This window comes from Chironomus tepperi, unplaced genomic scaffold (genome assembly GCF_022539635.2).
Source record: "Chironomus tepperi strain 1889 unplaced genomic scaffold, CSIRO-AGI_Ctep_v1 contig_412, whole genome shotgun sequence".
NCBI classification, from domain to species: Eukaryota; Metazoa; Arthropoda; class Insecta; order Diptera; family Chironomidae; genus Chironomus; species Chironomus tepperi.
Window position 1 is genome coordinate 502,977 of NW_027226534.1, and position 21,683 is coordinate 524,659.

The following is a 21,683-nucleotide window of genomic DNA, read 5'->3' on the forward strand; positions in this document are numbered from 1 at the left end:
ATTAAAGCATACACGCCGTAAAAATTAATTTTTTAAGATCACAAAAACTGAAAATTTTTGATGTGAAAATTTAAAGTTAAAAAATTTATGAGAAAAAGGAAAAAAAGTTTTTCACTTCCTTAAGTGCGGAAGAAAAAAAAAATTTTTTTTTATAGCCATAAAAAGCCGTACGTGCAGTTGAAAAAAAAAGAAACAAGAAAATTTCCATAGCAATTCCGACAAAATAATTCACTGCAAATAATAATTTTTTGATTTTGGTCGTGGAAAATGAAGGAAAATTCTTGGAAAAATGTAAAGTGAAAAAAAGGAAGAAAAATTTCTTAAAGGAAGTGAAAAAAAAAATATAAAAAAAATGAAAATGTCACACGGAGCTGAAAGGTTTAAAAGTTGAAAAAAAAGAAAGAAATAAAATTGAATATTTTAAACTGATTTGTGGATTAGATGCAGTCATATCAAGGATTAATTTTGGATACATAAACACCGGATATTTAAGAGGTCCGAAATAAGTTTTTTAACATTTTGTTTTAATTTGAAAATTTAAAAATTTTGCAATTTTTTTAAACAATTTTAATTAATTTTGAAACTCAAAAAATGCTAAAATTCCCAAAAATCTACAGCAACCCTCAAAACTTTCATTCATTTCATCCTCAAGTCAACCTTTTTTATACCTTCATGTCCTCACCATTTCACATTCTTTACAAATCTCATCAAAAATCCACCTGAATCTCAACAATAATTTGTATCACAAGATAACCGCAGGTGTCATCTTCAACCTTTCCCTTTAACCCATCAAGCTCTTGTTTTCCTGAAACAATATTAAGGTAGAATAAGTGGAGTAAAAATACGTGGAAAATGAATTTTGGTTTGCTTAAGATACACAAATTTGTAATGTTTCTTGGAATATGATTTTGTTGGATTTTGAATAGTGAAAGTTAGGGTTTTCAATCCCGGGATCCCGAACACCGGAGAATTTCACAATACCGTAATCCAGGGATTGAGATTTTAGTCCGGTATTGAAATCCCTAGTGAAAGGATAATGCTCTAAGGCAGTGCACTGCAGTGGTGGGCAACCTGAGTGCCGCCAAAAAATATGGAAATGACGTGAATCAAATGCCGTTTACTGTTTCGGTCGAGGCTTACAACCAAGATGTGTCATGAAAAATAAATGGTTGCCCACCACTGCTTTAGAGATTGATCATCACTATGCAATCGGTTTTTAGGGCGGACTGGGGTCTACTATTTTGTGATAGTTTAAACATTTTATATGGACCTTTTGTAAGGAGGAAGAGTAAGGGAGTAACCTAACTCATTTCTTTGTGTATCGTAAGGAACCGTATCGCAAAAAGCCGACTTTTTTGAACGCCTCTTCCTTTCTAATAGTGTTACGTATTAAGTGAACAACTCCTAAGAACTGAACGACCCTTAATGCAGATTAACAGATAATCTCTAATTTAACATTTATCCAATGATCATCATTTAGGTGCTCTGTTAAAATAAATCCAAATACTAGTATATTGGGTAAAAATCAGAGCTTGGAGTCGACTTGAATTTCATGTGGAGTCGAGTCGATTGGAGTTGACTTTTTCTTACAAAATCCGACTTGACTTCAATCTCTAATAGACATGCAATGTAAACATAGCATAGAGAGTCTCGCGGATAGGCCAAGTTACATATGCTTCGATAGGACGGCCATATGTTGTATTTTTCCCAGGACGTTGCTGTGACTTTTTACTTTGCTGCTGTGTCCCGACAAAGCCTTAATATGTCCTGATTTTTCAACAAATCAAAAACAATTTACAAATTTTGGAATTTTGGATAAATTTTGAACATTTTCCTTTTGAAGGTCCGGGTTCAAGCTCAGGACTGAATACATTCCTGACTACGATTACTTACTTACTTCCTTCGCTTGTCGTACAGATCAATTGTGATCCAAAAGCTCCCTTAGAAGTCTCCTAAAGCCGCCTACCAATTACCGATACCAAAAGTCATGCTATCTCTTTCAACAGCTTCTCTCCATGAGATCTTAGGCCTCATTTCCATCAATTATTTTGATACATCCCTAAACCAAGCAGTCTGATCAAATCATGGACTTCAAACATACAAAAAAATTCTCAGAAAAATCAAAAACTTTCCTAAAAAATGTGTCATTTTTCCTCAAAATTCACAATTTGTCTCACATTTTTCCATAAAATTTTACACAACAAAATTCCTGTAAGCATCAAAAACAATCTTCTAACCCCTTAGGATCCACATCCTTTACAAAATCTCATTATCAATTTCTCTGGAAAAACAAAAACATAAAAAAAGCTTTAAAGAATCTTCAAAAAAAAAAAAAAGTTTTTCTTTCATGAGACTTTTAAGGCTTTTGAATGTTTGATTGTGTGCGTGAATGTGCATTCATATGTGTTCAATCACGCACACACACACACACACATTTCAATGTGGGATGTTTACCAACAATTGATGTATTTCTCATTTATACATGAAGGTTCTATATATAACAATTTTTCACATAAATTATGTCCAAGTATGTGGAAAACGAGAAGAGAAATTACACAAAAAAGAATCTGAGGAAGAAGAACTGAGGAAGAAATAATTCGATTTCATCGACAACAAAAAAGACAATAGGATCAATTAGAAGAGGCAAAAAAAAAATGTTTATAGGATGGAGGAAAATTGGAAAAAAATTGGAGGTTTAGGATGAGATTGACAGGGATCCTTGTGGATGTTTTTTATGATTTTTTTGTGAGTTTTGAGATTCAGGTGCCTTTACACTAGTTATTTTGAGATTCAGGTGTCTTCACATTTGTAATTTTTGAGGTTCCGGTGCCTTCATGCTTGTAATTTAGAGGATCAAGCGCCTTCACACTGATTATTTTGAGGTTCAGGTGCCTTAACACTAGTAATATTCAGGTTCAGGTGTCATCACATTAGTAGTTTTGGTATTCAGGTGTCTTCACATTAGAATTTTGTGGTTCAAGTGTCTTCACATTAGTAATTTTGAGGTTCAGGTGTCTTCACTTTAGTAATTTTGAGGTTCAGGTGTCTTCACATTAGTAATTTTTAGATTCAGGAACCTTCAAAACACAATTTACTTTCCGAAAATCTCAAAAAATCTTTAAAAATCTTTTAAAAAATCCCCTCAAGGGACTAAGCAAGCCTGCATTATCTGGATAAATTCCAAGAAAGCTAAACAGCAAGCTAACAAAAATATATCTAATGAAAAGAGATTAGACGAAATGAAAAAGAAAAAAAAAAGTTGTAAGTTTTCCTTCACTTTCCATGTCTTCTTTCGTTTAATTCTACAAAAACCCACATCACTTAGTGGAAGTGAATGAATGTATAATAAGCAAGACAGCAAACAACAACAACGATTGGAAAGCAATGGCATTGGCAGCATTTCACATTTATGTATTTTTTTAGCTTCATTCAGGTGTCTTCACATTAGTCATTTTCTTCCTTCAGGTGTCTTCAAAAAAAACATTAGTAAAATGAATGAAAAGAATTCAGGAAGTGAACCTTCAGGGGGGATGAATTGATACAAGTTTGAGATAAATTTGTGAAAAATCTCAAGAAAATTATCAAGTTTAAAATGATCTTTTAAAAAATTCACTCAAGGGGTTAAGGTAAATTCACAGCAAGTTGCCTTCACACTAGAGTTCATGGTTTAGGTGTCTTCACATTAGTTCTGGAGTTGCCTTCAACTAGAATTCCAAGAAGTTGCCTTCACAACAGTTAAGGTGCTTCACACAAAAATGGTTAAGTCTAAGGTGCCTTCACACTAGAGATTATGGAAAGGTGACACTAGAAAAAAGGTGTCTTCACATTTTCCTTCATGGTTCCAAGTGTCTTCACACTTTAGTTTAATTACAAAGGTGTCTTCACACTAAACTGGTTAGTGCCTTCACAGTAGAATGAATGGTTAAGTCGCCTTCACATAAGTTCTTGACAGGTGCCTTCACACTAGACGATTGGATTGTGTCTTCACATAGCATTAAGGTGCCTTCACACTAGAGCAGATGCCTTCACACTAGGAATTCAAGGTGCCTTCACACAATTTATTTAGGTGCCTTCACTTATACTTTGGTAAAGGTGCTTCACATTCAATTCGTTAAGTGCCTTCACACTAGAGTTTTTAAGGTGCCTTCACACTCATTCTGGTAAAGGTGCCTTCACACTAGAAATGGTAAAGGTGTCTTCACAAAGAATGAAGTGCCTTCAAAAGAAAGTTAAGGTGTCTTCACACTAAAAGTGAAGTGCCTTCACACTAGAGTTCAGGGGTGCCTTGAACTAGATATGTGGGCCTTCACATGATGGTTTGAGATAAATTTGTGAAACAAGAAAAGCTTCTCAAGAAAATTATCAAGTTTAGAGTCGAAAAGTTGATTGAAAATTTAAAAAACTTGAGCACATGGTTAAGGTGCATTCACACTAGAATTCATGGTTAAGGTGCCTTCACACTAGAGTTCATGGTTAAGGTGCATTCACACTAGAATTCATGGTTAAGGTGCCTTCACACTAGAGTTCATGGTTAAGGTGCATTCACACTAGTATTCATGGTTTGAGTGCCTTCACACTAGAGTTCATGGTTAAGTCGCCTTCACACTAGAGTTCATGGTTTAGGTGTCTTCACACTAGAGTTCTTGGTTAAGGTGCCTTCACACTAGAGTTCTTGGTTAAGGTGCCTTCACACTAGAGTTCATGGTTAAGGTGTCTTCACACTTGAGTTCATGGTTAAGGTGCCTTCACACTAGAGTTCATGGTTAAGGTGCCTTCACACTTCATGGTTAACTTCACAGAAGTTCATTGTTAAGGTGTCTTCACACTAGAGTTCATGGTTAAGGTGCCTTCACACTAGAGTTCATGGTTAAGGTGCCTTCACACTAAAATTCATGATTAAGGTGTCTTCACACTAGAATTCATGGTTAAGGTGCCTTCACACATAAGTTCATAGTTAAGGTGCATTCACACTTGAGTTCATGGTTAAGTCGCCTTCACACTACCGTTCATGGTTAAGGTGTCTTCACACTAGAATTGATTGTTAAGGAGCCATCACATTAAAGCACGTGGTTAAGGTGCCTTCACACTAAAGCTTTTCAAGTTGAAAAATAATTCTTAATAAATTCCAAATTTAATTCATAAATTCTATTAATAACATCCAAACTTTCAATTCTAAACAAATAAAAAAGAAAACTTTTTTTTATATTTAAATTTACCCACAAAAAGAAGAAAACTTTTTTTTATTTTTATTTCCTTTTTCCAACATCACAAGTGCAAACATAAACAAACATGAAAGTGCCACTGTTCATAAGATTGAGCATGTATTTGTGACAGTACAGACGATGCGGTGATGTGGTGGTCTTGCTAGTCACCCCGCAGTGCCTCCTCGTCATTATGTTTTTTTTTTTCTCTTCCTTATTCTGTGTCTCATGAAAATACGTAAATAAACGAGTGGAAGAGAAAGAAACACATTGGTGATCCTTGTGAGGATTTTGGGATGGAAAGTTGGACTTTTTGGAAATTAGTTGGGATTTTGGAAATTTGAATTTTTGGATTAATTTTTAGATTTAAATAAATTTTGACTTATTTGTTTAAATTAAAATAAATTTTGCAATTTTAGTTAAATTTAGTTAAATTTTCAATTTTTTTAAGAATTTTTAAAATAATTTGCAATTTTAATTTAAAATTTTTCTAATTTTAAATTTTCCTAATTTTCCAAAATTATTTTCAATTTTCTTAAAAGTTTCAAATTTATTTTTTATAAATAAAATTTTCTAAAAACCTTTTATTCTTTTATTAAAATTTGGAAATTCAAATTAAAAACTATAAAATTTTTCTTTTAAAAATTTGAAATTTTCTTTTAAAAAATTTAAAAATTTGAAAATTTTTTTTATGTTTAAATTTTATTCAAATTTTCTAAATTTTTTTTAAATTTATACAAAAGATCAAATTTTATTTATTTTTAATTTTAATTTATTTTTTCAATTTATATTTTTTCAAAAGATTTTTAGAATTTTCCTAAAAGTTTCAAATTTATTTTAACAAAAATTTCATATTTTTTATTATAATTTGAAATTTTCCAATTAAAACTTTAAATTTAAATTTTCAAATCTTCCTTTTATCCTTTCATAAAATTTTATTTCTTGAAAATTTTTTGTCCTTTTTTAAAAGTTTAAATATTTTTTGATTTAAAAATTTGAAATTTTTGATTTAAAAGTTTAAAATTTTTTGTAAAAAATTTTTTTCTTTTAAAAATTTCAATTTCTTTTTAAATTTTAATTTTTTTAAATTTAAATTTTCTTTTAAAATTTGAAATTTTTTTTTAGTTTTCTATATGAAATTTTGAATTTTTCTATAAAACTTCTTAATTTTCCACAAAATCTTTTTTATTTTATTAAGAAAAATTTCAATTTCCTTTTAAAAAATTGCAAAATTTCAGACAAAATGTGCACAAGGAAGGCAACATAAATGAAAAGAGACTTTCTTTTCTAATGAGATAATACTTAAATTCCCACATTTGTCTGTATCCGTGCATACACATGTCCATAGTCATTGCAAACTTTATCCGTATTAGTAAAAACTAGAGGAAAAAAATATCCACATGGAGTGGGTAAAGTGGGCAGCAAGTAGGGTGGCTCTCAAACACTTAAAATAATGTCAATGTATTGGTGAATTTACATTAGTATTTGTGTGCTTTTTTTTATTCATTCTAGATGTACAAACGACACAAGAGCGAACAGAACTGAGAGAGGCAAAAAAAGTTTTCTTCATTTTTGTGTGAATTTTTGTGTTTTAAAAATTTTTGTTCATCAAAAAATAATTCACGTTGAAAATTTAATCTCAAAAAGTGAACAAAAATTTTTAGTTTTTAATTGTTCAATAAAATTTTGTAAAATTTAAATGTAGTCGCGGGTGTTGAAGTGTAAAAAGTTGATGGAAATTCGGGAAGGTAAAAAAAAATCTGCGCAATTTTCTTCAACTCGAGGAAAATTTTTCTCATCCATTTTTATATTTTTTCCGGGGATTTAAAGCCGTGAAAAACTGTGGAAAAGTGAAGAAAATGAAAAATTTAATGTGAAAAATTGATGAAAAGTTGAAAATTTTATGTGAAAAGTTTGGAAAATTTCAAAGAAAAAAAAAATTATTTTGAGGAAAAGAAATTCACAAATACAAACAAAATAAATTTTCACCAATACCAATAAAGCCTCACTAATACAAACAAAAATTTGGATATTAGGCCTAACAACCCCTCAGTGATGAATCACGCACACCATTTTCAACCCTCATTAAATTCAACTGAACTTCCTTTATTTATTACATCTTTACATGTGTTAGTGTCATGTATTTACACAACATTTAAATGTGTTAGTAACTTTCATCCCCCTTCACGTATTTTTTTGTGTTTCCCTTTTCTGGAATCATTTCGAAAGTTATTTTTCATATTTTATGATTCTCACATGTGCATTATATGACACATTCACGCACACCATCAAACATCAATCTGTGTGTGTGTGTGTGTGTGTGTGTGTGCAACTTCTTTTTTATAATATTTTGGTTTTTATGAGAAAAAAAAATTTATTTTTCATTCAAAAATTTCCACCTTTTTTTTGAACGAGGAACTTTTTAACCTTTTTTTTCTTACTTTTATTATCATTTTTAAGTGGAAGTTTATTGAGATAAAGATGCTGGGTTGAATATTTACTATGTATAAACGGACGGTGTTGTATTAGAACAAGAAGAAAGGATTAATGATTCATAGAATTTTATGATTGTTGATGTGAAGTTTGAGATTGAATTTGATTAAATTTTAATCAGAATTATGACTTGAGCATTGAGTCGAGCTGTGCTGAGAGTGTTGAGTCAAGTCAACTTGAGTGCAAGCTGTGTAGAGCTGCGGTAAATTGAGCTTAGTCGAGTTTAGTTCAGTCGAGTAGAATCTAGTCTAATTGAGACGAATCGGCTCGATTTCCTACATTCAAGTCAAGTTGATTTGATTTTTTCAAGTTAAAATCGACTTGCTGTGTAAAAGTTACTTCCGATTCAGCTCAAAATTGACCCAAAAAATTAAAATAAAATGAAACTGATTGAGAGTCAACTAGAAATAAATTATGTCAAGTTGAATCGACTTTGAGTTAAACTGGAATGAAATAAAGTCAAGTTGAGTTGACTAGGAGTCAAGTTGAGTTAACTTAAGACTAGTTGAGTTAATTAAGAATCAACTTGAAATAATTTAAGTCAAGTTGAGTCGACTTTGTTTGAGTCTATTTCAGTCTAACTCAATAATTAAATTGACCCCATGGAAGTCAGCTCAAGTAGATTCAAGTTGACTTGACTCGATTCAAATGAAATCGACTTCTAGCTCTGAGTGGAGGCTGATACATAGTAAATATTGTGATTCAAAGACTTCATAATTTGGACACTCATGTCAAGTCATTCAAAATTTTGATAAATTGGTCAATTAAGACTTTATTTTCGAAAATTGTACAGCTTATGAAGCTACAAAATCACAAAAATTTAAATTCAGTACCCAAACTCGATGACATGTCCTATGTTCCAGATTAGAACATTTGTGTGTGTCAAAATTGAGCAAGAATCATCATTAGGTCACTTCTATAATATAATGAGGTTTTGCCTGCATTATGGTGACATTATTACTATTTATTTGTTTACGTTACTGTCCGGAGTTATTCATTTTGTATACATAATTTGTAATATCTTTCATATTGGCTATTGATGATGTTGATGATAAATTAAGGCTCTTGTTTTGATCTTTAATTGACATTAAATGATGCTGTCAAGAACTTTATATTAGTATTGCATTCGTGAGGTGATCTTGAAGCTGTGGTTTCTATTTTTGTTGCTAAATTTCATGTTTCTTGTCAGTTCCTTTAAGTGTGGAGGCGAGGGTTTTTTCAAACCTCTCCTTGCCTCTACCTAAATTCGTTCTTGTCGGTTTGTTTCTCTACCTTGACCAGAACTCTAATTTCGTGTTGATCTGGTACATTAAGCAGTTAAAGAATCTTAACTTCTAAGGCAGCATAAACATAGGAATGAAAAGATTCTAACCGACGATATTCAAATTACCACCCCTAACAGGCAACGAGCATGCTTTCATGGTATAGAAACACAACTCCGGTACTTATAAGCTGTCTCTTTGCCTGTTAGGGCACATCAAATTTGAGCGAAATGCCTTACTGGTTACTCCATTGAGAAACAAACCTATTTAACAACTTCATACCGGTGCTCAGAGATATAGTCTTAGGAAAGAGAGAAAATGAAGGTGGAGGTCCAAAAACCTTAGCAACTTAAAGAATTTTGTCCAAAAAGAGGATAAAAGAGCCTCTAGTCGACTCTAAAAATAATCACAGCACTCAATAATAATCCAATAGAACCATGTCTCATTGCCACCTTCACCCCCAAATTCAGGTCACCCCATCTATAAATTAAGCCACACAATCCACAATCTTATTAAAAACTCATAAATTCCACTTTAAATATTTCATTAAAATTGCGACAATCTCCATACGTAAAAAAAAATAAATAAATTTCGATGAATATCACAGACACAAAAGAGAAAAAAAGCGGAATTGACACATAAAATAAATTTTCATTACCTCATAGCAACAGCAACAACAAATGGAAGGACAATGCAAGCAAGCAAGCAACAACAACAACATTGAAAAAAATGTTATTAATAATAATAATAATTGATACTCTCATAATACAAACGTGCGAATTGAAAAAAAAAGTTCTAGCTGTACAATGAAAAATGAGGAACAAAAGGACATGAGTGCTCACATGTATGTACCTCATACATAGACAATTGTAAATACAGACACAGTTTTCAAGTCTAAATATAGAAATAAAATATAAAACGAGATGAATTTAATGTTCGACTGACCATTTATGAACATTAAATGACCATGCACATATGGACATGTGGAGAAGATGTTGAGGAGGGTGTGAGGGATGTAATGAGAAATATTAAAATGGTTTTAAGCAGCTTGGTGGCGAAGTGGTTTTGGTTATTAATTACTGTATACTGAGAAAATTATTGTGAATCATCTGACTTGGTATTGGGAAGTGCTGCTTGTTGTGGGCTAGACGCAATGGCAGGGGTGTATTTAATAAGGTCTGATCCTCCTTCTTGGGCAAAATTCATCAATTTGCTAGGTTTTTTCGAGACAAAATCCGAAAATTAAATCAAAATGTTTATCAATGAAGTGTCTACGATCTTGGGCCGTTAAGGTTCTCGAAGCCGGATCAAAGACTTTCCGGCATCGTTCCCAAAAATCTTAAAACTCTCTAAATTTTTTAGATCCATTTTTCCTCCCCTTAGAAAACTTCTGGCTACTCACAACTGGGTGTCATTAACAGTAGGTTTAGTATTGAAGGGACAGTCTTGCAAACTCTCACTAGATCAACAGTCATTGACTTTGATAAAGCACTAAAATATCACAAATATGACACACAGTTCATGTCTAGTTATAACATATTTTTGTCCACTCACGTGACAATCAACTGCCTAAAGTATACAATTTCGAATATTAATTTACACAATTTGTATTCAATCCATAGAATGAATTAAAAGCTAATTAACCAATAATGATTGCCATTAAGTGGCGCTTATAATTAACTGAATTAAAATTACAATTTTGAGTCTCTCACGAGAATTAGAACGTGATTTAAATTGTGATAATTTTAATTTGAAAGGAGATTTTATGAGTCAGTGATGATTCGTTGGCCACTAAGGCGTTGACATTCGTTTTATTTGGATGTATGTGGATGAAAGTTTTATGTGAGCTGGATGAAAGTGAATGAAGGAAATATAGCAGCGTCAATGCCTTGTTGGTTACTAATTCTCAAAGATCTACATCTGATTTTAATACTTGCTTGATTCTTTAGCACAGATCAAGTTCTTTGTTAATTAGAAGCTGACTTTTTTGCATTCAAATTAGAGGTTTCTTAAGTTTCAGTTTCAACTAATTCTTGGGATCGAGGCTGAGAGCAAGACCGACACTGAGACCGACACTGAGACTGAGGCTGAGTCTGCGCCTGAGACTGATACTAAGACCGAGAACGAAACCCGAGTCCCGAGAAAGGAATATCTCGAACCAATAAGTCTTTGTCTCGGTATCGATAATCCTTAATTAAAATTACTTAAGTTTGAATTTAAATGTCAATGAAATTTGTTTGCTCGGAAAATTAGCAATTACCTTGGACACATATAAATTAGCTATGGATTTCTAAGGTCTGAACAGCTTCTTATTTTTTTATGTTTAAAAAAGAATTTTTTTTGAAGTCACTAAGCATAATTAAATTTTCTTCATTTGAAATCATTAATAAGATTTTATGGCTCAGAACCTTCACTTCACAAATTAAAATTTGTTCAATTTCAAGAGTACTTTGAGATAAAAATACAAAAATTCCTTAAATTCTTAAAATATTTCCCTTTTTTTGAGTTTTAAATCATCAAATTATCATTTCAATTTAAAATTAACATTCTGTGACTTTATTTAACATTCTCAATTTCTTTTCTCATTTTAGGGTTGTAAATTTGAAAGTTTAACTGGATTTAAGTCAACAACATCATTCTAGTCATAAATTTTGATGAAGTTTAAGAACAGCAACAGCAACAGCAACAATAAAGTGGACTGATACCGAAGATTATACCAACAAGAAAAGTTTTAAAAACCCCAAAATTAAAGTGAAAAGCTCTTGTAAATTTATGGGATAAAGGTTTAAAATTGTGAATTAATTGTTGAGAACTGACAAGAGCATTTAAGCTACAAAAGCTCTGTAAAGTGCAATTTAAAGCTTGAAACAAAAAAATCATAATTTTTGTGAATTTTTTACATATTTTATTTGAGTCCAAGGAACCTAGTCCTCATCCAAAACCATGAAAAGTGCATCCTAAATTACAAAAAAACTCAAAACAAAAACTTGTAAATATCCAACCCCAAAACAAAGATTAACAATCAGTGATAGTGAAAAGTAAAAAAAAAAAATGAATTGAATCACCCCAAAAAAATAAGCATTTGTAACATATATTCTCAGTAAGCAAGTCGGTGCTGCTGTCAAATGTAAAAAAAAAAATTATTTTCATAGTCAAAAAAAAAGTGCAAAAATTAAGAAAAGGCAAAAAAAAACACGTGAAAAATAAACTTCTAGTCATTAAAGTCCATCATATCTAGTCATTACCATCTAGTCATTTTCATTTCCTCGTCGACGACACGGAAACAAAAAGTAAAATAATATTTTGTGCATATTCTAGTCAAAAAAAAATAAAAGAAATTGTAATAAAAATAAAAATAATAATAAAAAGTCATGGAGACAATTGAGGAGATAATTGAGCAAGAAATAGCAGAGCCATTGGTTGAGGAAGCACATCACACACATCACATACAGCATCGTACTCATCGTCATCATCATAATGGCTCAATTGTTATGGTAAATACTCAAACTGGACACTTGATACATCGCGGTGGACATGAGATGAATAATAATGGTGAGTAGTGTGTGTGATTGGGAAGTGACAGTGGGTAAAGAAGTGCGAGGTTGGGTATGGCACTGTAATGTAGGTTTTGGCACTCTTGAAGCAGGGTATGACACAACAAATAGGAGGTTGGCACTATATTGCAAATTTTGAAATAATGTAGCGGAATTTGGCACTAAGTTTGGCATTATGAAGCGGGGCTTGGCACCATGAAGCGGGGCTTGGCACTATGAAACGGGGTTTTGGCACCAAGAAGTGGGATTTTGCACCCTAAAGAGGGGTTTGACACTACAAAATGTGGACTAAAAATTCAAACTTGGGTTTGACATCAAGGAGCGGTGTTTGGCATTATGGGACATGGTTGGGAAATGCTAAGTAGAGTTTGACACGATGAAGTTGTGTTTGACACTACAGAACGGGGTTTGACACCACAAAGCGGGTATTTGACACTATAATGTAGAACTTAACTCACTATAACCTGAAAACTAATAAAAGCAATTTCTTTACAGAGCAATTAGATCACCAACGTGGTCGAATAATCACACATGCAAGTCAGGTTGTACCTGGACTTGACATGGTCAAACAAGAGCATCCGTGCGTTGATGTTGGTAAGTTGACAATTTATCTCAAATTTATCTTTAAAATCAGAATGTAAATATCAATTTTTGTCCATCAGACACACAACTCGATCACCACTCATCACAACAGCACCATCATCAGAAGCAAGAGACACTTTCAGTGATTGTACAACCGCACGACGACTCTCGTGATTCACAAATTCTCAGTCCTGGCTCAGGACCATGTACAGAAATAATTGATGCATCGGATTTTCGTGCGATGAATGAGCCAACATACCAGACATTAACGTCAGTAAATGGACGAATGTCACCGCCAGGTTTTAGTCCAAATTCAAGTTATGCAACACTCACGCCACTTCAGCCTTTGCCACCTATATCGACTATGTCGGATAAGTTTGCTTACGGACATGGACATGGTGAGTTATTTTGTGGATATTTGGACATTTTTAGATAATTCTAACCTCAAAATTATTTTAGGTCTCGGTGTAAATTCACCATACACATACGACAAATCACCATCGATGGACATATCACCACCACATAGCTACTCACCCATTCCACAATCAATTTACAGTCAAAATGGCCTTCCATCACCTCAAAAAAGCATGTCACCAGGATACGAGTCTCCATATCATCGTGACTTGCTAGCCTCAACACCAACATCAGTACGTCAAAATGGTAATGGAAATGGTCCAAATTTAGGTGATCAAGCATCACCAGCATCACCTCCACACAGTTACTCACCAATACCCGATTCCATATATAATGGAATTCGACAAAACGGAAGCAATGGACAACAACAGCAAAATATCTCAATTACAACATCCGCACCAAGTCCAACGTTGAGTGCACAATCGGCTGAACTGCACTCACCGGTGGATCAACAAATGGATAAATTATGGAATGGTAAAATGATGGAATCGCCATCAAATATTCATCATAATGGTTCACAAACTGGATTTGTACAAATAGGTGGTAATGGTGGACAACAACAACAACAACAACAACCGCAACAACATCATTTAACATCGCAACAGCCGCATCATCATCACAATCAAAATAATCGGGAGCTTCTCAGTGGCAGTAGTAGTGTGTCGCCGATACCGCCAATGATTCAGAGAGTGAGTTCTGTTCCCTAAAATATCAAGCACAAATATCCCTAAAATTAAAATTCAATTCCCTCTTTTTAACAGAGCGAAAATACCGGAAGCAATAGCAACACAACGTCAGGTGCAATTACAACAAAGAGCAGTAAATTATCATCAAGTTCGCTATCGTTATCGAATGATGTCGAAGAAATTAATACCAAAGAATTAGCACAGCGCATAAGTGCTGAGTTAAAGAGATATAGCATACCGCAAGCAATTTTCGCACAGCGTGTCTTGTGTCGATCACAGGTGAGGATGTGCATTGATGTTAAGCCTCATATTTATTGAAAAATGGCAATTTTAAGGCACAATTTATTAATTTGTCTATTTGAAATTTTAGGGCACTCTGTCAGACCTGCTAAGGAATCCAAAGCCATGGTCAAAATTGAAATCTGGTCGGGAAACCTTTAGACGAATGGCAAAGTGGCTTCAAGAGCCAGAATATCAAAGAATGTCAGCACTAAGACTAGCAGGTAATGGTAAATTTTCAGCTTTTTTACAATTTTTTTGGTGTCTTTTTCATCTCCGACATATGAAATTAGGTCACAAAATTTTTGACAATCTCGTAAAACAATGATGGACTTAATTGACTGTTACGTGTCATGATGAATCCCAAAAGTCCATAAAACAGACAATAGTCTCATAAAAGTTTATACTTTTTTACACCCAACCAAAAAAATTTCGGTTTAAAAATAATGAATTTATGGGAAATACAAATACAAATTTATATACACACAAAAGGAAGCGTGATTGGAGAAAATACTATTTTTACGTGTCAAGAAACACACAACAGTGTATTTTCAATTAATTTATGATAAACAGTTGCGAATTAATGGTCATAAATGGTGATAAAAATGAGGTGTAATCCTTATGATGATTTTTTGTGATTTTTTGGTAAAATAGGAAATTTTAGTTGAATTTTCTAAGGATCTGATCAGGGGCGTAGCTTTTTGGGAGAGGAAAAGGTTTACCCCTATATATAAAAATTGAAGGACCCAACCTTACGAGTTGAAAGCACTGCTATTAACAATCTGTTGTACCATACGCTTTAGACAAACTGTAGATAGTTAATAGTGAGATCTGAACCACTTGCAAGATCTACACATTTCAAAGACACAAGCATGGCATAAGACCTGATGTACCCTGCAATGCGCATCCGGTTATTAATATATCCTTTGACACATTATGTGCCAAAATGAGCTGAGAAATTTAGACACGACCTGGGAATTAATCTAGAATCTTTGGCACGTAAAGCCAACTCTATTCCATTTACTCCACTGATTCCATTTAACCGGTTGGCCCCTAAATCTCTTTCTCTTTCGACTGAACATACTTCTGGCTCCTCTCTAAGACAGTCAATTTGAATGTGTTTTCGGTAAAATTTAAGAAATTTAATCTCAAAAATCCTAACAAATTGGAAGAAGTGACTACAAAACTCCCCAAATTTTCCCTCTTTAAATACACCAATGTGTGCGTTTCTTCCCTTATAATAAGTTTGTCAGATTTTGAAATCCTTACAAGTCGGTCCTACTCAAGTCCAAAACTGGAAGTCGACTCGAGTTGACTTTTCCATACAAAATCTAAATCGAGTTCGAACTCTGCCTCAAAAGCCTCAATACTACAAAACAAATCAAATTTCCAAATTTCCATACAAAATTCTCACAACGATTACGCACCATAACAGTAAACCATCAAGTTCCACCCACACATTCACGCACATTCACACACCACAATTAACATGATAATTATATGCAGATGATAATATTAAAAAAAAACAAAAACATAAAAATCGTCTACATTTTACAGCAATCCCCACAACATATCAAAATCGACATGTGGGCCACTGCCAGGTGTTTTAACATGCGACATCTGATATAGTTTTTTTTTATGTATTTTTGGCTTTACGCTATGCGCGTATCATGACGGTGTTGAATTATATCTGTAGATTTTTTTTATAAAATTTGAATACGAAAGGAAAGAATTGAACGAGGAATAGGGGCGAATGACATGAAAAAGAGGATTCTATACAAAAATATTTTGTGAGGGCGGATACAACCTAACCTCAAAATTTAGTTCAATACAAATTATTAAATCCTCATTGTCGTATCCAATTTCAAATAATTCACAAAAATACTAAACTTTTTTTGAGGTTTCACTGTCCAAAAAAGATTTTTTTAATCTAATTTGCAAACATTTGATGGCCATTAATTTACTTTAGTCATGCTTAATGCTCAGGTGAAGATAATTAGCAGTAAATTTTTCATTGACATCACATTTTAATGCTGCAGCGAGTTTAATTAACCTAAATTTTCTACTAGGATATGCATACATAAATGTTTGAATGTAGATGGGATATATTGAGCTTAAAATGTCGTTTGTGGATTTTATTAAAGTTAAAAAGCAGATCATGATGTCGTATGGATATAAATAGGTTGTGCTGGATGCTTTTTAATCAGATTTAAGTTGACTAATGTCGTCTTAGGGGTCGTTTAGTTGTTAAGTAAAGCAAAAAGTCGACTTTTATTTGAATTTTATTTGAGGTATTAGACCCGTCGTTATTCTTGTAACCCAAATTTTGGACCCTTTTGGCGAGGTAACCTTCCAAACAAATCAAACTAACGGTTTCATTTCAGCCTTACCGATCACAATTCCACAATGCAAGCGAACCTTCATATCAATACTACCAGTTCCACTACAAGCTTAACAAAGTCTCAACATCCCATTTCCTACTTTTTCCCTTTTTTCGCCCCCTAAAAGGTTTACGTAATAAGGTAAAGGCTTCTTGGTGAATTTTGAATCAAATTCAACTTCAAACTCTAATTTTGGGAAAGTTCTATATTACCAATTATACTTCATGGCATGTCCATATCCGCAGAAGAGAGTCGTACCCTTTCCATTTCTTGGAAGACATTCTTCAATTTTCTTAGGTTTTTTGATATTAAAATTCCAAAACTTCCAAAAATTGTGGATTCCATCCAGAAAATTTCCCCACAACAGCTGTAAGACCCTCTCTCTTGGACATCATACTCTGCATCCTTCAACTTTATCAAAACACATTTAAACATTTTCATACAGTTTTAAATGCCAGCTAATTTAGGAAACATATAATTATGTCCAAAAGCTGAAACTCGGTGAACTACGAAATAATAAGTAATGAAAAAATTTTAATTAACATCACATTCAGCTGTCGAATCTTCATGTATGCATGAAGCATATGCAGCTGGTCGAATGACTATATAATGAATTAATACATAAAATTTGTTTGGACTTTTTTTTTAATCAGAATTTTGAGATCTAAGTTAAGGGGAATGGTTGGTTACTAATGTATGTTATGCATTTATACTTAAAGTTAAGGGTACCAAATATAACAAAACCCTTAATCCAGTGGTGGGCAAGCTTTTAATTTTCTCAGCGCACCTTGGTGATAAGCCTCGATTGAAACTGCACAATTCATGGCTTTTTAAATATATTTTAGTGGCAAACTAGTGTGCCGTGGCAGACTAGTTGCCCGCCACTGCGTTAATCGATTAAAAATTCGGTCCTATGTCGATGTGGCTCTGACTTAGTGCTGGATTCAGCTTAATTCTAATACTATGCTACAGTCACACTGGTTTGTGGTCGAATTTTGGACCAAAAAGCCACTTTGTGCTATTGGGGAGATCTCAAGACATAGACAAGCCTTCCAAGACTTTCCTAGTCACGGCCTGGATAATGTTCTTATAGTCTAGGTTTCGGTCTTGATCTAGAAAGCCAAGACTTTGAAAAACTATACTCAAATCATGAGATTGGAAGTGTCAAAAAGTCGATTCTTTGCATTTCGAGTTACTTAATAAGTGAACGGCTTGTGATCGTTGTTTCGGCTTGTCCTGATTGCCAATTGAATGATCAAAGTCATTGCTCAACAAAAAAAAATTAGCAATGAATCCAATGATCAAAGGAAATCAAAGAGCTCCTGATTTGTAAGCAACGCTGAATCACAGTTTATTACAACGACTGCAAACCTGCACATATGTATGCAAGCTATACACATAACATGTAGTACACATGGTTACATAAGATATCCATTCACATAAAAAATTGAAATATTTACATACGAAATGAGAACTTTATATCAAGCATATTGTAGACTCGACAGAGAACCCACAAAACGTAAAAAAATATGTCGAATGACGTCACAAAAGAATAAAAGCAAGTCCTAATGACGATTCGCGTGTAGTTTTATTTTTTTGTCTTTGTTTCATTATGTAAATGAACAAAATGACAGAAAAAGAGTTGATTATGGTAAAAATGAAGGAGGAAATGGAAGGGTTGTTTGAACTTTTGTGACATTTATAAATGATCTGAAAAAATCTGTTCTAAAAATGTAATTTTTTTCACTATTTTTTTTTTCATGAAAATTTCATCAAATTCAATCCAACAAAACTTATAGCCGCCCAAATTCCACAAAGAGGAAGTGAGTACTCTCAAGAATTTCAAATTCTTTTGTTGACAGCGTCAATTAATGTGACATTTTTTTCTTTCTTTTGTAAAACCATCTCAAAATTTTGATGTCTACTCATCTGATGGTGCAGGCTGCAAGCGGAAGGAGGAGCCCGACCACGTGCAGACACCAAAGAAACCACGATTGGTATTTACCGATCTACAGAGACGTACCTTACAAGCAATATTTAAAGTAAATTATTTAATTTAAAATTTTATGGGCAATTCCACAATTTTGTCTCAATTTTGAGGAATAATTCCACAATTTTGTCACAATTTTGAGGAATAGTTCCACAATTTTGTCAAAATTTTGAGGAATAATTCCACAATTTTGTCACAATTTTGTCACAATTTTGAGGAATAATTCCACAATTTTGTCACAATTTTGAGGAATAGTTCCACAATTTTGTCACAATTTTGAGGAATAGTTCCACAATTTTGTCACAATTTTGAGTTCCTCAATTTTGAATTTTGAGGAATAATTCCACAATTTTTCCACAATTTTGTCAATTTTGTCAAAATTTTGAGGAATAATTCCACAATTTTGTCACAATTTTGTCACAATTTTGAGGAATAGTTCCACAATTTTGTCACAATTTTGAGGAATAGTTCCACAATTTTGTCACAATTTTGAGGAATAGTTCCACAATTTTGTCACAATTTTGAGGAATAGTTCCACAATTTTGTCACAATTTTGAGGAATAATTCCACAATTTTGTCACAATTTTGAGGAATAGTTCCACAATTTTGTCACAATTTTGAGGAATAGTTCCACAATTTTGTCACAATTTTGAGGCAAATTTCCTCAATTTTGTCACAATTTTGAGGAATAGTTCCACAATTTTGTCATAATTTTAAGGAAAAGTTCCACAATTTTGTCACAATTTTAACCCAAAAACTCTTCATTTTTAGGAAACCAAACGTCCGTCCAAGGAAATGGTCGTGACAATTGCCCGCCAACTCTGCTTACAAGCCACAACAGTTGGAAATTTCTTCATGAATTCACGTCGCCGTTCGTCCGATAAATGGCAAGAGGAATCGCATGACGATGGCGATGATGGAACACAAAATAATGATGATGATGATGACGATACCGGCGATGATGAATGTCAAATGGATGCAGTACAACAGCAGGCAACAAAACAACAAATTCAATATCATTTACAGCAACATCATGCCCAACAGCAGGCTGCACAGAATGCGGCGCATGATGAGATGTGACATAACAACAACCGGTCATATGATCCGAATGATTTTGATGATGATGGTGGCGTTAATGATCGATCAACCCTTAAATATTACAACAATAATCATCATCATCATCATCATCATCAACATCATCATCAGCAGAATAAGACAACAGATGGACATCATGATGTGAGTAGCAATAATAATGGATTCAGCAGCGATGAATCAACGGACGGTGATAAACAAATTATGATGCCAGTTGTTGGTACTGATGATGAGGATGATGATCATCAGTCGGATGATGATTATATTGGATTATATGATAACGGTGAAGCACTTAATAAGCTTGTCGATGAGTTTTAGTTGTGGATCTATTTAACTGCTATTTTGTAGTTTTCATTTTTGTAGTGATAATGTAAAAAAAATTAAATAACTGACAAATTATGGTGAAAAAATAATAATAATTATTGAAAAAAACAGATGATACACTCACACATTTACATATGAATACATATACACAGTTGATTATTAGAGGAGATTATTGTGGGGTTTGTAGGGACATTTGGGAGATTTAAGCTACAATTTTCAAGATTATTGGCAATATTTTTTGAATTTTTAGGTTATATAACCTCAAAAAATTTGTTTTTTTTTGAACCCTAATTCAATTTTCAAGAATATGTCTGAACTTTTACTCCAAAAACACCTTTTTGGACCCAAAACTCACCACAAATTCAAACCAAACCCTCCCAAAACCCAACTAGATCCCATTCCAAAACTCAAAGTCAACTTGGAATTACTTCAAATAAGACCCAAGTGGACTGGATAAATTGACTTAAAAATAGAAAATTAAAATCACCAAGAAATTTGCTATTTTTGAATGCCGTAAAGAGTTGAAACCACAAACACTCACACATATAAATACACACACATACACACATACATTTTTTATTAATGCCTTGCGGTCGTAGCCCGCCCTAAAACTAAAAAAAATATTTGAAAATAATTAAAAAATTAGAAAGTAAAAATTATGATGAAAAAAAAAATCACAAAAAAGTAAAAAAATGAGGAATTTTTGGGAGGGTGGGGATTGATGGGAAATGATTATTGTTGGAAGTTTAATAATTATTGTTGAAAATTAAAAAAAAGAAAAGAAATTTGAAAATTTAATTTAAAAAATTGGTTTTCTAAATTTATTAAAACTTAATTTTTAAAAATTTTAATTTTTTAAAATTTAAATTTTTGAATCTTTTTAGAAAATTAAATTTTTTTTTAATTTTTAGAAAATTGAAAAAAAATTTAAAAATTTTCATCAATTTTAAAAAAATTAAATTTTAAATCTAAACAAATTAAAATTTGAATTTTTTAAAAAATCAAGTTTAAGTTTTATTACAAATTTGAAATATTTAAAATTTTGAAATTAGATTTTATTAATTTTGAAATTTTTAAAAACCAAATTTAAAATTTTAATTTTTTTTTTAAAAATTATTGAAAAATAATTTTAAAAAATAATAATTTTAAAATTTTTAAAATTTCTGAACAATTTTAACATTTCAATTCTTAAATATTTTCAAAAATATTCAACAAAATGATATTCCATCTTCCCCACTTTCCACAAAAATACCGAAGAAAAAACCTTAAAAGTAAATAAATTAATAAACAAAATATAACTAAAATTATTTAGAGCAAGCAAGTGACATAAAAAAATTATTAATGATTATTATTATTGATTATATATAAAAAAAAGACAAGAAACAAGTTAATTATAGTGATTGAAAATGATGATAAAAATAATTA

At 32.4% G+C, this 21,683-nt stretch overlaps 1 protein-coding gene across 6 annotated transcripts; it reads left to right on the forward strand.

Annotated features, from left to right (window-relative positions):
* The first annotated feature begins 138 nt into the window (after positions 1 to 138).
* On the forward strand, positions 139 to 21,028 carry onecut (homeobox protein onecut). 6 transcript variants are annotated; one of them, XM_070648843.1, is made up of 10 exons: positions 139 to 495; positions 11,548 to 12,508; positions 13,006 to 13,104; positions 13,173 to 13,490; positions 13,552 to 14,195; positions 14,268 to 14,471; positions 14,563 to 14,701; positions 18,652 to 18,675; positions 18,770 to 18,894; positions 19,614 to 21,028. In XM_070648843.1, exons 2-10 carry the CDS (start codon positions 12,328 to 12,330, stop codon positions 19,920 to 19,922), a joined length of 2,043 nt encoding a protein of 680 aa, XP_070504944.1. In that variant the 5' UTR covers positions 139 to 495; positions 11,548 to 12,327; the 3' UTR covers positions 19,923 to 21,028. The 6 variants fall into 6 exon arrangements, with proteins under 6 accessions (XP_070504944.1, XP_070504942.1, XP_070504945.1 ...); XM_070648841.1 differs by having other exon boundaries at positions 14,563 to 14,695; positions 18,749 to 18,894; XM_070648844.1 differs by having other exon boundaries at positions 14,563 to 14,695.
* Positions 21,029 to 21,683: the final 655 nt, after the last annotated feature.